At 46.3% G+C, this 15,096-nt stretch overlaps 4 protein-coding genes across 4 annotated transcripts; 2 read left to right on the top strand and 2 right to left on the bottom strand.

Moving 5' to 3' along the window:
- Positions 1-543: 543 nt before the first annotated feature.
- PADG_02484 (valine-tRNA ligase) lies at positions 544-3,985 on the top strand (the record flags this gene model as incomplete). Its single annotated transcript, XM_010760174.1, has 4 exons — positions 544-574; positions 657-758; positions 903-2,918; positions 2,982-3,985. The coding sequence occupies 4 exons, from the start codon at positions 544-546 to the stop codon at positions 3,983-3,985; spliced, it is 3,153 nt and encodes a 1,050-aa protein (XP_010758476.1).
- Positions 3,986-5,305: 1,320 nt separating this feature from the next.
- On the top strand, positions 5,306-6,134 carry PADG_02482 (uncharacterized protein; the record flags this gene model as incomplete). The annotated part of the gene is made up of 4 exons (XM_010760173.1): positions 5,306-5,319; positions 5,376-5,502; positions 5,577-5,844; positions 5,926-6,134. The coding sequence occupies 4 exons, from the start codon at positions 5,306-5,308 to the stop codon at positions 6,132-6,134; spliced, it is 618 nt and encodes a 205-aa protein (XP_010758475.1).
- Positions 6,135-7,192: 1,058 nt separating this feature from the next.
- On the bottom strand, positions 7,193-8,664 carry PADG_02481 (uncharacterized protein; the record flags this gene model as incomplete). Its single annotated transcript, XM_010759704.1, has 2 exons — positions 7,193-8,256; positions 8,349-8,664. The coding sequence occupies 2 exons, from the start codon at positions 8,662-8,664 to the stop codon at positions 7,193-7,195; spliced, it is 1,380 nt and encodes a 459-aa protein (XP_010758006.1).
- A 2,147-nt stretch (positions 8,665-10,811) lies between these two features.
- PADG_11434 (uncharacterized protein) lies at positions 10,812-13,225 on the bottom strand (the record flags this gene model as incomplete). The annotated part of the gene is made up of 2 exons (XM_010760604.1): positions 10,812-11,361; positions 11,454-13,225. 2 exons carry the CDS (start codon positions 13,223-13,225, stop codon positions 10,812-10,814), a joined length of 2,322 nt encoding a protein of 773 aa, XP_010758906.1.
- Between the last annotated feature and the right edge of the window lie 1,871 nt (positions 13,226-15,096).

The following is a 15,096-nucleotide window of genomic DNA, read 5'->3' as shown; positions in this document are numbered from 1 at the left end:
ATGTCGCTCTCCTTTTTTAAAGTCAGGTATAGCGCAGGGTTTTTGAAATGTCTTTTTTCCCTTTTTCTCCTTACCTTTTCTTCTAATTTCAATGTACCATGTGTAGCTAAAGAAGCAATAAACCTACTTACACCTGTAACCCCCCCCCCCCCCCCCCCAAATAATGGGTGTTAGTTGTTCAATTCAACTCTATCAATGCAACCAGTCGAAGCTCCCCGCCCCGTGATAGTAACACGTGACATAGAGTTTGACTCACCACGAACCCGAAAAGGAATTCGATCTCGAAGATCCGAAAACTTTCTGCATAAGTTAGCATATATATCCCCCAATATCCCTCCACCTTCACGCTGACTGTTGTTATTAATCACCACTCTATCACAAAAAATTTTATTCCTCTCTTCAAATAGCCGAATTGTGCATCACCCTCAGTTCTTCCCGATCTTCCCCTCCTGCAGCTCCAACATACTACTCCGACGATTAGTTACTACGCGCTCTGCGCGATGGGTAATTGCTCCAACAAGACCAAGATCAATATCATTTAGTATGGCATCCAATAAGGCACAGCAGCCTCCTGGTATGTGCGCAATACAAAACGGTGTTGTCCTTCTTCGTCCTGATTTCGCAATACTGATTATCTGAAATTTGGTTGCGTTTAGCTCCGGAGCAAGCAACAATCACAACCCTTCCAACGGAAAATGAGGCTGTTAATGTTGCGATTGGGGCTCAGCAGGGGCAAAAGGAGAAATCAGAGAGAGATTGTAAGTCTTCCTTTTAATATTAGAACGAATTGTCTCGGGCATACAACTCGCGACAACTGGTTGGAATCATTGATCTGTTACGGGTATCTCCCATTATTGATTGTCGAGGGGAGATATTGGCTAACTTATATTTTTGATATGCAGATGAGAAGGAGCGGAAGAAGGCAGACAAAATGAAGAAATTCGCCGAAAAGAAGGCTAAAAGCGGATCTGCTGCTGCTCCTGCTGCGCCCAAAAATTCCGAAAAGAAAGTCCCCAAAGTCGAGAAGGAAAAAAATGCTGACGCCTATGATCCTCCAACCATTGAGGCTGGGAAATATGAATGGTGGGAGAAGCAGGGGTTCTTCAAACCTGAGTTTGAACCAGATGGGAATGTCAAGGAAAAGGGGAAATTCGTCATTCCCATTCCGCCTCCCAATGTTACGGGGGACCTACATATGGGCCACGGTTTGACCAATGCACTTCAAGATACCATGATCCGCTGGCAAAGAATGAAAGGGAAAACAGTATTATGGCTTCCAGGCTACGATCATGCAGGGATATCGACACAAAGTGTCGTGGAAAAGATTCTGTGGAAGACTGAAGGGAAGTCTCGCCATGATGTTGGTAGAGAGGTTATGACGAATATGATCTGGGACTGGACGCATAAATACCATGATAGCATTACCACCACCTTGAAGAGGTTGGGGGGTTCTTTTGATTGGACTAGAGAAGCCTTCACAATGGATGAGAACCTTTCGGCTGCGGTGACGGAAACGTTCGTTCGACTCCATGAAGAGGGGATCATATACCGCGAAAACCGTCTCGTCAACTGGTGCGTGGCTTTGAATACCTCGCTGTCAAACCTTGAGGTTGAAAATAAGGACCTCGAAGGCCGAACACTACTTGAAGTGCCAGGATACCAGAGGAAGGTCGAGTTTGGCGTCTTGACCCATTTCTTGTATCCGATTGATGGCACGGATGAATCCATCCAAGTTGCAACCACACGACCTGAGACCATGCTTGGTGATACTGGTATTGCAGTCCATCCCGATGACAAACGATATCAGAAATACATCGGCAAATTTGCTAGACATCCATTCATGGATAGATTGCTCCCAATTTTTGCTGATACCAAAGTTGATCCTGAATTCGGTACTGGCGCTGTCAAAATTACACCGGCACATGACTTCAACGATTTCATCCGCGGAAAAGATAACAACCTGGAATTCATTTCTATTATGAATGATGATGGTACTTTCAATGCCAATGCTGGTCCCTTTGCAGGCGTGAAGCGGTTTGACGCACGATACCAAGTCATTGAAGCATTGAAGGAGAAGGGTCTATACGTCAAATGGGAGAACAATCCAATGAAGGTGCCCGTTTGCACCAAATCGAACGATGTTATTGAGCCGATTTTGAAGCCGCAATGGTGGATGAGCATGAAGGGCCTAGCTGAGCCAGCAATTAAAGCTGTCGAGAACGGTGAAATAATAATCCGCCCTGAGACTGCTGAGAAGAGTTACTTCCGCTGGATGAACAATATTAATGACTGGTGTCTGTCCCGGCAGCTCTGGTGGGGTCACCAAGCTCCCGCTTACTTCGTTCAGATCGAAGGAGAGCACGGTGATGACAGTGATGGCAATCTTTGGGTGGTTGGTCGCACTGAAGCTGAAGCTCAAAAGAAAGCGGAAGCGAAATTCCCTGGGAAGAAGTTCACTCTTAAGAGAGACCCTGATGTGCTAGATACGTGGTTCTCCTCTGGGCTTTGGCCATTTTCCACTTTGGGTTGGCCGAAGAACACCCCCGACTTTGAAAAGCTCTACCCGACCTCCGTGTTGGAGACTGGTTGGGATATTCTCTTCTTCTGGGTCGCCAGGATGATTATGCTTGGAATCAAAATGACGGGCAAGGTCCCCTTCACCGAAGTTTACTGCCACTCTTTAATTCGAGACTCTGAAGGGAGAAAAATGTCGAAGTCACTGGGAAACGTGATTAACCCCATCGATGTTATCGAGGGTATTAAATTGCAGGACCTGCATGAGAAACTGAAGCACGGCAATCTGGCCGAGAAAGAGATTACCATAGCCACTAAATACCAGAAAAAGGCATTCCCCAAGGGAATTCCAGAATGTGGCACTGATGCTCTGCGGTTTGCTCTTGTCACCTATACAACCGGTGGTAAGTTGAGTTTCTACACGTGAAGAGTTAAATGAATGACCTAACGTTTTCTTTATTCCTAAGGTGGCGATATCAATTTTGATATCCAGGTAATCCACGGCTACCGTAGATTCTGCAACAAGATCTACCAAGCAACAAGATACGTCCTCGGCAAACTTGGAGATGATTTCAAACCCCAAGCCAGCCCCACCAAGACGGGTAAAGAGTCTCTTTCAGAACGTTGGATCTTGCACAAATTCAATAAAGCCGCAAAAATTGCCAACGAGAGTCTAGAAAACCGGGATTTCTCTGTCGCGGCATCAACCCTATACCAATACTGGTACAGCCAGCTCTGCGACGTCTTCATCGAGAACTCTAAATCCCTTCTCCAGCCTGATGTCCCTGCTGAAGTCCAACAATCGGCTAAGGAGACTCTGTACACTGCTCTTGAGGGCGCATTGACCTTGATACATCCCACCATGCCCTTCATCACCGAGGAGCTCTGGCAGCGCCTGCCTCGCCGCCCCGGTGACAAGACACCGTCAATCATGAAAGCAGCGTACCCCGAATATAACCAAGCATTCGATGACGTAGCAGCCGAAACTGCCTATGAACTTATCCTGGCCACATCCAAGACCATACGCAGTATCTTTTCCGAGTACGAAATCAAGACTAAGAGCGACATCAAGATCCAGACCTATGACTCGACAAGTTTTAGGACCGTCTCGGATGAAGTTCATCTCATCAAATCCTTGGGCGGTAAATACGTTGGAGACATCACTGTTCTTGATCCGGAGAATAAGACTTCCCCTCCTGGCTGCGTGCTCTCTGTGGTGAGCGCGCAGGCCGCCGTCTACCTCCCGGTGTCCGACGAGGTGCGCCTGGAGCAGGAAGAGAAGGCCAAAGTGAATCTTGCCAAGGCGCAGGAGGTTGTTAAGCGGCAGTTGGGGATTATGGGTTCAGCAGGATGGAAGGAGAAAGTTAAGCCGGAAGTTAGGGAGTTGGAGGAGAAGAAATTGAAGGATGCGGAGAGTGAGGCAGCGAGGCTTGAAGAGCATATTAGGGATCTGGAGAAGTTGAAGATTTGATACTAGATGTTTTTTTTATATGCAGATGATGGCTGGAAGGGTTAAGAAGGGAATGAAGGAAGACGCTGAAAGATATAATGGTATTTAGATGGTGTTTGGTAGAATTCTTAAGTCGTTTCTCTCATATGTGTCACTTCAAAGTTTCTCTCAAATGCTTTCCCTTTTCCTCCAATTCTCTGGATCCTCGCGTACGCTTAACCCTATACCGTGCTCCAATATATCAATTTTACATGAGGCAAACGGCTCCACCCATCAGGACTTGAGAACCCTTATCACGTCTAATCGATCGATGATCGATCAACGTAGGGACCATTTCACCATCAGATAGTCGCGCCACCTTATACTGCTGGGTGAAAATCTCAGACTCAAAATAACGTTTCAATGAGATGAAGGGACATTGGAGCCTACGGGCTCACTCATTTTGCCTTTGGAGCCCTGGGACCGTGGGACCGTCTACCGCGCCTAGAACTGCTGCGCCTAAGTAGTCAATTAAGCGCTCCCAACGAGTCCTCGTTTAACATCCCAGTCACAAACACGACGAGGGAAACATTCTTGGGTGGAACTTCTTCAGGAGAAGCTGAAGCTGTTTCACAAAATGCCAAAGAAGGCCATCCACATATCATTCAAGAATGCCCCTCACCCATGCAAAGATTCAAAACTTGATGCTTTGTTACCAGGCCAAGAAAAACCGGTTTCCTCGTGCTCCAGGTGGATAGGGGTGTGGATGGCTATCTAACAGGGAAATGGATGAGCAGTATATATATTCTATCCCCCCACTGCTTCTCCATTGTCAAAAATCTACTATTGTTTTTCTGTTGCCTCCAGGTTACTTCTCCATGCATTCAGAGTATTGCAATAATGAGTTTGTATAACCTCGACCAGTTCTTATACCACCTACTGTTCAACTGTATATGAGACAGTTATCTATCAGAACTAGGAGATCTGTCACACAGCTTTCTTTTCTCCAAGGTCTCAGCACAAACTCTATTCTTGTGTTATCTACCCATGCCGTATTCTACAATGACCAAACGTCAGAAACGTATCCCCCGTTAAAGGACAAAAAGAAAAAGGAGATGCTGACTTCATGATTTGTTCTATTTTATATGTGACAATACCTATCCTACCACCCGCAAAGCTGCTTATGCTGTGGATCTGTTTCTATTTTCATCTGCAGTCTCATTAACTAAGATGACTCTGGTGGGGAGCTGTCCATTACTAGAGGCGGGTATGCCTTTTATTGTCCTTGTTACTCTTGAAAGAGCTAATGGTTAACGCTCCTTGTTCTATTCGATACCTCTAAACTTTTTGAAACTGCCTCAAATGGCTCTCTACGTGTTCATTCAAGCTTCGTTTGTTATTCTCATTAACTTACAAAGCTGACCTCATCCAGCATTTACATCTTTCTTGCGGATCATATCTTCCTGACGGCGCTTCCCTACGAAGCATTCTCACCAACAAGCTCCGCAGCTCCGCTTTTGCGATATTTGACCCTGAGCCGGCTTACATATAACGTAAAGGTAGCTGAAGAAATTCATCTCACCACTGTACACAACGCGATTTTCCACCGTCCTTGCTAGATAGACACCGTTAGGCCAACCCCATTGAACGATGTGCCGCTGGTCCACAGTCCTATATTCCTGTAGACACCGCTCTGTGCCCGTCCGTGTGGAGGATGAAAGTTGCGAATGCAGTCCACACTGTCCATACGATGACACAGCTTCAGATTTCCCAGTCTCCTATCAGTGTTGTCTTTGCAATCCATGGAATGGGCCATCCATTGACGCAACGGCAGCGAAGCCAGTCCCAACCAGAAGACGGAGAAGGATTCCAAGAGGAAAGCGAACCATTAGACGAGGCACGTCACCCATACATCGAATCAAGGAGAAGAGACCGGGAACGATACCATGTGACAGAAGTGATTATATGATGACAACTATGAGGGAAAACTCCCGTAAAAACACTACCAAACCGGAAACAAGCCCCAATACCACCGATGACAATGGAAATTGTGGGAGTTCCAAGGAGAATGATCCAGTACGGAGAGGAGAAGGACGGCGGCGGCGGCGACGGTGTCAACGATGTCGACGACGATCTCGAAAAACCGAGCTGGGCAGTTTTCGACGAAGGGGAAATAAATTTTATTGACTGACCGGGTGCTTTGAAGGAAGGCGTGGCTATTTAAGGGCTTATTTACACGGTGAAGAGAAAGGATCAGCGGGCAGCAAATGGAGAATGGAGAATTCGTGATGATTTTGATTTTCTTTTTACTATTTTATTTTATTTTATTTTTTTATATTCATCATGAGCTTGATGTTGGCCTTTGATGTTTTTCTTTGAATCCATGTACACCTTGCATTTTATTTTCAAAATGATGAATCTTTCAACTATCATAACATCTGTTCTATTATAATTTCAATTAACCAATTCACTTTATCTATATTCAAGTAAAATATTTACTGTGTTTAACTTATATATATTTATATATTAATATTATATACTACTATTTTATTACTATCTACTCTAGTATGTTGTAATTTGATAAGAAGAAACTATAGAGAAAGCTGAATGAATGAGCTTGACTAGTTAAGAAAGCAAATGAGTGTATGCCTATGAATATAAGAGATAACTAAGAATCAAGAGGGTACAGGTGATTGTATAGAGAATTGCATGTGTATTCCAGTAACACTGATAATTGAGAATGAATTACTGACCCTCTGAACAGAGGCAGCGGTGCCAAGAAGGCGCTTTGGAGACACTTTGTATCTTTTTAAATTAGTTACAGTTAGATATCAGCTTCATTGTATAAAAATATTTCTACATCTATAAATTTGAACAATATCACATTCTCCTACTCTATAACTTCTAGGCCAGATATTATCAAATATATAATCTTACTTTTTAATGTAGATATGTAATATATATAAGTAGAACTTTATGAAAAAGTGTTAATAAGTAAAGAGATGAGCCCCTGAAGATCTCATCTAATATGTATCTAATTAGACAAGTTGATCAGTTGCAGAGCTCCCTTACAGGATGCAGACATCAACTTAAGAAGTTAATCAATCAATCAATCAATCAATCAAACCAAGCATGGAAGAAGAACAAAATGAAATGAAATGAACTAAAATAAAAAACAGAAAATCAAGAAACCTGACGGGGGGAGAATCGTGTTTTCCAAGATATGAATCTCTGCGGATCGTCTCGATTTCATCTTCGAGCATTACTCCCTTCCCGAGCATTAGCATCGGCTGCCAACTTCCTCCAGTAATTCACTCCGGCAGTAAGCGTAACTCTAGGCCGTTGATATCCAACTTCAACAACTGGCCCCATCGTCCGGGAATTTTGTGGCTGCAAAAGAGACGTGGGCTGCGCAAGCTGCCTGCGATTCGGTATTTCACCCAGTTTCGTGCTTCCAGATGATATGGATGACGAGGATGAGACTACTGGACCTGCTCTGGTTGCTGTTCTCCCATGTGGCAGCTGCAGATTCTGTGATAAGGGAACCAGCGGCGAGAGTGGCTGCATCTCCTTCTGGAGCACCCCTGAAGCAGTAGATCCTAATGTCCTTCTACAGTGTAACATTGTTGGGCGAATGGGCGGTGCTGGTCCCCTGGGCTCTGACCTTCCATACTGTGGGAAGGCTAGGTCAGCATTTGGCTGTTGCGCAGGCTGCTGGAGGTGGACAAAAGCCGGGTGGTCTTGGTTATGCTCCATCTCGCATTGTTTTATCATGTTTGTCAGCTTCTTCGGAGCTTGCTGAGCTGGGTGCTGGCTTAGAACTGCTGTTGTCGCTAGGGATATCGAGGAGCCTTTTTTTGACCGAACCCACATGCCCCTGAAAGTTTGGTTGCTAGTCTCCGTTCTTGTTGGTGGTTTCGGCGATGTTCCACCAATATTCTCCTGGCCTCGTGCCCCTGCTCCTGACCTTGTCGCGCTTTGAGATCGATTTTTATCACCAGGTTTCTTCTCCAGTACCGTATTCGATCTCTGTCGGGACACTGATCTGCTCCGTTGTCTGCCCTTCTGAGTCAAGGGTGTCAACACTGGATTTGGTGCTGGTGTGGATAAATTTAAAAGGCGTTGTCGAAGCTCGTCAAGGGCACGTATTGCATCTACTGCAGCGGAATCAGAGAGGGTAAGTAGGGAACGTCGATCGACAGCTCCTCCACTGTTGCGTCCCGGTGCATCGTTGGATAAACATGATGCTATGAGTTTCATTAAACCGGCATTTAGTATTAAAAGCGTATGCGCCAGAGATCCTTGGGCGAGTTCTGGTCAAGATTGATGTTGGCGTATCAGCTTTGCCGAAGTATCAAAAGATGAAGATATTGAGATTTTCAGAGAACGGATCTACGGTGCATACCATCTCCTTTTCTGAATCGTTCACCCAACTGGCGCACGCTCTTCTCATACTCCCCCCTGATTTCAGCGGGGCCCCGTTCCAGCGATGCCTCGATGCGAACATCATCGATATCTTCGTTTCGAACAGTAACTGCGACATTGTTTGTATTTCTTCTTTTTTTATTTCGAATGCCGTGGGTTTTCTGATCTCGTTTGGCTTTATCTGTTCCTCGTCGCTTCAGCTGTTGCTTTTTTTGCATGTTCTTGAAAAGATCCCTCCCATTGCCAAAGGCAGCCAGGATAGAAGTCACAACTGTAGAGATGTCCATATTTGTCATGTTGGCGGATATTTCCGTGCCCCTCTGCAGGAATTTAAATAGATCTCCGATGTCACCTGGCAGGTAAGGTAATGATACAATTCCACCCCGCTTGGCAGCTGTCAATGACGCGGGGTATAAATGAAGTGGGCATAAACCTCCAGCAATCAAGAAATATCAAAAGTTAGATCCCAATCCGCCGCAAGAAGATATCCAGCGATTCCGCAGCCGAGCTGACCGGGATGAAGACCGGGATGAGGAGACGAGGCGGAGAGGTAACTTTTAGAGACTGTGAACATTGATGCAAACAAGGCTGCAAATCCCCCCTCCTCTCGGAAATCGGGACAGTCGACACTCTATCCCTGGAAAATCTGGAGAAGGCCATCATCAGACGCATCCATTCGCTCCAGGCACGGGCAGGTAAACGACCTTGACTCTGGAATGAGCCTGGCGTTTCGACCGCAGCTAAAAAACGTTCACTGAGCCTTAGCTTCGCATAAGTCAACGTTCCGTGGACGCAGTCGAGGTCCAGTGAGATTCTTCTGGCTCTAATTTCCCTCCTATGGAGCAGCGCCAAGTTCTGACAGCTGCCATCCAGTTAGAGCTGAGAAGAGCAAAAGCCCCTTGGTGAGCTTGTCCGTCACGGAATTCGAGGCGGCCAACCTATTCCAAGGGAGTCTGACTATGTTCAAGACTCGACGGAGCTCATTTCAACTGGTCGATTAGCATTTTTACATTTGTTGTCCTTTGCAAGATCAAAGGATGGTAGGCAACCAAGGAGAAACAACAGTTGAATTCTCTCCAGGTGGTTTGCAAGATAACTTCACCGTGCGTCTGCGAAATTTCCAACTCCAGAGTTTCTTCCAATAAGCTCTCATCGAATATGACACCCGCTCACTTTTGTGACCCGGAACTCAACAACCTCGAATCAGACCAAATTGTTTTGAAACCCGCTACAGTCGGGCGTCTGCATGCAGAGTTAGATACGGGATGTTAATTATCACCAAGTAATTTTTGTTCGCCTGGACATCCACATATTACATGTTCAGCTGTATTCCTATGTTTTATATCGAGGTCTCCTGAATATTCGTGAAATGAACGAGCCCATCGCAGAGTCCCCGTACCTGTTTTTAGTGCTGCAATTTATTTCATATCAACCGCTCATATCAGCCATTCGGCAATGTTACTGGCTGTCAACCCGGGTACATGCATCGGGAAACGAACTATTTCCACTCGACGGACCGGCACAAGAAATACAACTGCTTGGACCTGTTGAATTTTGAGAAAATAGAACCACTTTTCTTGAGCTCCTCATCTTATCCCGGGACTTCTCTCCTCCTTGTTTTGTGTCTGAGATAGGTAATCAGATTTATCACGGCATATGCCTCCCCCAAACTTTTACAACCTACCCATTTTCTCCTCCTTGAATATCTGTATCTTGCTTTCCCAGATGCATTTTCTCTACAGTGAAAAAGAGTTCTATTCACTTCGTCAAATGTTCCACTTGGCGGACCATTGAAAAACCGGAAATTCATGGTCGTCGAAAAGGTTCTCTTTCTCACATCTTCCCCGACCCTATTACCACTCTCACAGCACCCTCGGAACTGGAATAGCAGACACTCATGAATATAATGAGGCATACAATCAGAGTCCAGCAGGGTAGGGTCCACGTCTTCTCTATTGGAGGCGAGGCTATCTAACTATGTCTTGGCAGGCAAACCTGAAGAATATCAAAAGCAACTCCCTATTTAACATACTTCCTTCAGTTCTGCGAATGCCACCCTAACCGGATAGGTCCATCCACCTCATTTCATCCCAGGTTGGGGGAATGCTGGGTTGTTTGCTTACACCCCCTTATTCTCATCTCTCGTATGCTTCTCTCACCCGCATTGCACCATGCGACAACTCTCGTGAGAAGAACTCAAGCTTGAAAGGAGAAGCAGAAGGATATGAGAGAAAGGTTCCATTTTTGGTTTCTCAATCAAAATAATAATAATAATAATAATACAAGAATCGAAACTTATGTTCTTTGACAACGAAGTCAGCCAACACGGTCTGCGTGACCTGGTAATTACTAGTCCTATTAAAGACAAGCAAAACTCGGAAAAGGCAATGTGCAATAAGACTTCATTTCAGCTCATGATGTACGATAACCTCCTATCCCCCTCCTACCCTGACCCTCCACTTTCACCAACTCCCCCAACAAGAACCCTCAACTCTCCATCCATCCAATCTACCGTACTAACTTTAGCCAAGGCAACCATCCACTCCGCATCCGTCTGTACATCCACCAGTCCTTCCTCCAACCATACCTTAACAGGCAACGCAGGTTCCCCAACAATAATAGTAGCAGTATCCTGCTTTGCATGCTGGTGGTTATGGTTATGCTGTTGCTGGAACTGCATATGATGCTGGTGGACTTTCTGCAACAGGCTGGCTAAGTCGGGACATTGGTCTGCGGAGACATCGAGGCGGGGAATCAGGCGCTTGATTCGATTGGTGCTGGGACTTGTGGTGTTTACGTGAATGGTTATCTGGTGGGAGGGAATCCGGGGGCTGGTGGCGGTGTTTGTGCCTGTAGCTGAGGTGGTGGTGGTGGATGTTGTTGTTGTTGTTGTTGTTGTTGTTGAATGTGGCACGGGTTGTTGATGATGTTGATGTTGGCTGAGGAGGGCATCGCGGATGATATGCGATACATCGCGAGTTATTCCCGTCGCACTGGGATAAGGGGATTAGCAAGATATTGATGTATTAATACTCCTCATATCGTTACGCAATGTAGGGACAAAAAAAAAATTAGTAGAACTCACAAATAATTCTGCGCCGCCAAATCCTCTGTCTGTACGGCGCCACCACCCATCCCTACCCTCCATCCAGCCTGCGAAACACTATCCGAAGAAACTATCCGATTGATAGTGCAATTCTCGCATGCCTCATCACACTCCGAGGCATTGCCGGAATGGTCAATCTGATAATGGCAATCAACAGCGGCAACAAGTCCCCACCAATCTGCCTGCTGCAACCCGGATATGGAACCCAGGTTATCCAATCGATAATCCGTATTATAGCTATCGTATGATCGGGCGATGGAATCCCAATCCGTAGGATAACCTTCCATCAGCAGATCCATCAACCCAAGCTCCATCTCCGAACCACCATGGGGATGCTGCTGATGTTGATGCTGGTACTGCTGCGACGAGAACCCATGTTCCGGCGCGATGCTCGAATCTCCAGTGTGCCTCTTCTTCTTCTCCTCACCCACTACACCCATGCCCGGACCCCCTTTCCTCGTCTCAATCGCATACTGCCTCTGCCTCTCATTCGTAACCATCCTCCTCAACAACGGCATAACCAATGAAATAATCCTTTGCTCATCTCTCGGCCAAACGAGAGGTGGTCTCGACCTCACCCCCATATCCACTATCCCACCGCCCTCACCAACACTCCCTACACCCATACCAACCCCCTCCCCAAAAAACCTCTCCCCATTCCCCTCCTTGTCCAAAAACTCCCTCACGCAATTCCACAAACGCAGCTTAACCATCTCCGTATCCCCTTTGCCCCTCTGACCCACACAATCCCGCCGTTCAGGATGTGTCTCATCAAGCATATAAGCCTTTGCCGCAGCCTGCAAATACAGAAAATTTTCTGGCGAGAGTCCCAGCGACGAGAACATCTTCGATATGGGCGGGCGCGTATACTTCTTACTTGTCGTGGAAGGTTGACGGAATAGTGCCGCTGCGGAATGCACACCAGCCGCTCGCGCATCAGAAAGTGCGTGTTGCGGCGGCAGCTCCAGGATATCCAGACCATTGCCGTCCTCGACGATGACATCGTGACCATCCGTGCCAGAACCATCAGCAGTGCCACCAGCAGCAGCGACAGCAGTGCCATTACCATATTGCACCGTTGCGCCACCAGTCATAGCCGGGTCAACATTAGCAATCGTCCCCGCGCGTTTCCTTTTTCTCGTCGCCGCAGTGGGCTGATGCACCGGACTCCTCCCCACATTCCCATGGCGCAACCGTCTCGTATTATGAGCAGGCGCGCCATTCCCATCCAGTGTCCCCGGACCGGCTCCGGCTCCGGGAATCCCGCCAAAATGGACCTGTCCATTCGCAGTCGGATCGCCCACAAACCCATCATCCAGATGCATACCAGCGCCCACTCCATGCCCAGAGCCGGTTGCAGCACCGGGATACCCATCCAGGTGATTCTGCAACACACGTCCATGGCCCATCATGCCAGAATCCCCGTCGTCATTCTGCGCCCAGCCGCCATCTTGTCCCGCAGCGGCTGTGGCTGCCTCGACAAGGCCGGCTAGGTGATTGTCTGCAGCAAAGCCGGCGGCGGCACTAGCGGCGGCGGCGAGATTGTGCTGCTGCTGCTGCTGTTGCTGTTGTTGCTGTTGTTGCTGTTGTTGTTGTTGTTGCTGCTGCTGCTGCTGTTGGGCGCTGTTTGAGACATGGTGGGCTGGGTTATTGTTGTTTGGGTCCAGGTAGTGGTGGTGATGGTTGAGGTGGGCGTGAGAGAAGTCAGGATTTGATTGATGTTGTGATGATTGCTGAGAAGTTGATGTCATTTTTGAAAGGAGGATGAATTTTTGCAAAACAGAAGAAGGCAGGTGTGATATAATTTGATGCGAGAGGGTGAGGTTGAAGTGAGAGAAAATTAAATATATATCTACAGCTGAACAGGACTAAGTGCTTATCTCTAGATATAACAGTCAGTCACTACTAACCACCCTACAACAACACACAGAAAAAATAGAGATGTGTAAAATAACTCTACCTCAATAAGAAAATTGCACAGTATTTGCACGTTCTCAAATCTCTCAAGGCAAGCCTTGAGCTTCAGCTTCAAGCTTCAAGCTCTTTAAAAAGGCATCAGAGCTCAAAGCCCTGCGTACTTTGCAAGGCGCACGTTTGGGTAACTAGAATTCCGATCTTGCGATCGAGCTCAATTGCGCGCCTCCCTGTCCACAGCTAGTTCAATAGATAAAAATGGGATGGGCGGTCCGCCAGCACGCAATGAGCAGGTATAATTCGTTACAAAGGGGCGGGGGGGGGGGGGGGGGTAAATGTTTAAGATCTCCTGGCTGCGTCGAACGGATCTGTCTGGTCGTAGTCCAGAGCTCCCACCAAGGTATCCGACGATGTCGTTAGTTTTGAAAGGTTTGAAAGGTTTGAAATGTTTGTCGTGTTTGAATCAATGAGAAAGTCTGCATTAAGGAGGAGATCATGTGGTTAATGCTTAGTCATACCGGTTTAGTTCTGTTAGAGGAATTCCCCGGCTACGCGAGGTCACGTGCACCTATGTATTTATTAGTAGTAGCTAGCTCGCTTAGAGTCCCAACAATGTAACAAGGTTGATATCGGTCCTTCTAAGAAGTTCCACTTCACAATCTGGCTAACTGTATCCGTAACTTATCAACCCTGTCAACAAACAAGCTAACCTTTGTCACGTGCCCTATTTATCCCCTCGTCCGTAATGTTAATTAGCGCGGTTTCATTGGTGTATATTTTACCTAAGATTATTATTGGTTTAAAGAGGTAATATATGGTATTATGTGGTCATTGGTAATTTATTGAACCTTAATTTGTAGCCAGCTTAGTTAGGTAATATGGGATTCCAATCCCCTCATAGTATGGAAGTCCTCCCAACATTGAGTCTTTTATACTGACACGGTACACAAACAAGGCTCTTGAAAATTGCTTGTGATTCGGTAAAGGATTCAGCTGCTCAGATGGTAGATCATGGTTTGAGCTGGCAAAGACAAAGAGTTGCTGATGGAGCTCCTCCCGGAAGCCTTATATGCTGACAAGCTGAGACCCCTTGCTGCTTCATGTAAAGATATTGAAGCTTATACGCATCGATAACTGCGGTATCCAAGATCCAGGATAATATGAGATATGTAGTTCTATGAGTCTCACAGGATTCCCTATATTGATTTGCTAGGCCAATCCCATTCATTCATATTATGATTATAACCATCTATATATAATCATAGGAATTGGCAATTCCTTAACTGGAAGATCTTCAAAAGATCTTTCAAGCCTCCGCTTCATGAGCAGAGGTCTTGCCTGGCCATTTTCAACTCTCAAATAACAAAAGAGTCATGAGAATGAATGGTAGTCAGAGCTAATACCATCTTATTATCTTGCGAGCCTAGACAAAGAACTTAATCTTGAGGTATAGCACATGGAGTATTCCAGAGATTCTTCTTGAAAGTTGAATGCTCATGTAGCTCAGTTAGTAGGGGGAGTAGCTGCTTTTGAGTCTAGTAGTTTCACAAGCTCCATAGCCCTGCTCATGAAGGTGCTTGAATGGAGAAACAGAGGTGAAGTAGTTGATCAAATAATTTGAATAGAATGTGACCTCCTTGCTGATTGATTCCTCAGTGGGCTGAATAGCTAGTTGAACAGGGAGGGGGGGGGGGGGGGGGGGGGGGGG

This window comes from Paracoccidioides brasiliensis, assembly GCF_000150735.1.
Source record: "Paracoccidioides brasiliensis Pb18 unplaced genomic scaffold supercont2.3, whole genome shotgun sequence".
Classification (NCBI taxonomy): domain Eukaryota; kingdom Fungi; phylum Ascomycota; class Eurotiomycetes; order Onygenales; family Ajellomycetaceae; genus Paracoccidioides; species Paracoccidioides brasiliensis.
This window is presented reverse-complemented; position numbering and strand designations above follow the sequence as displayed.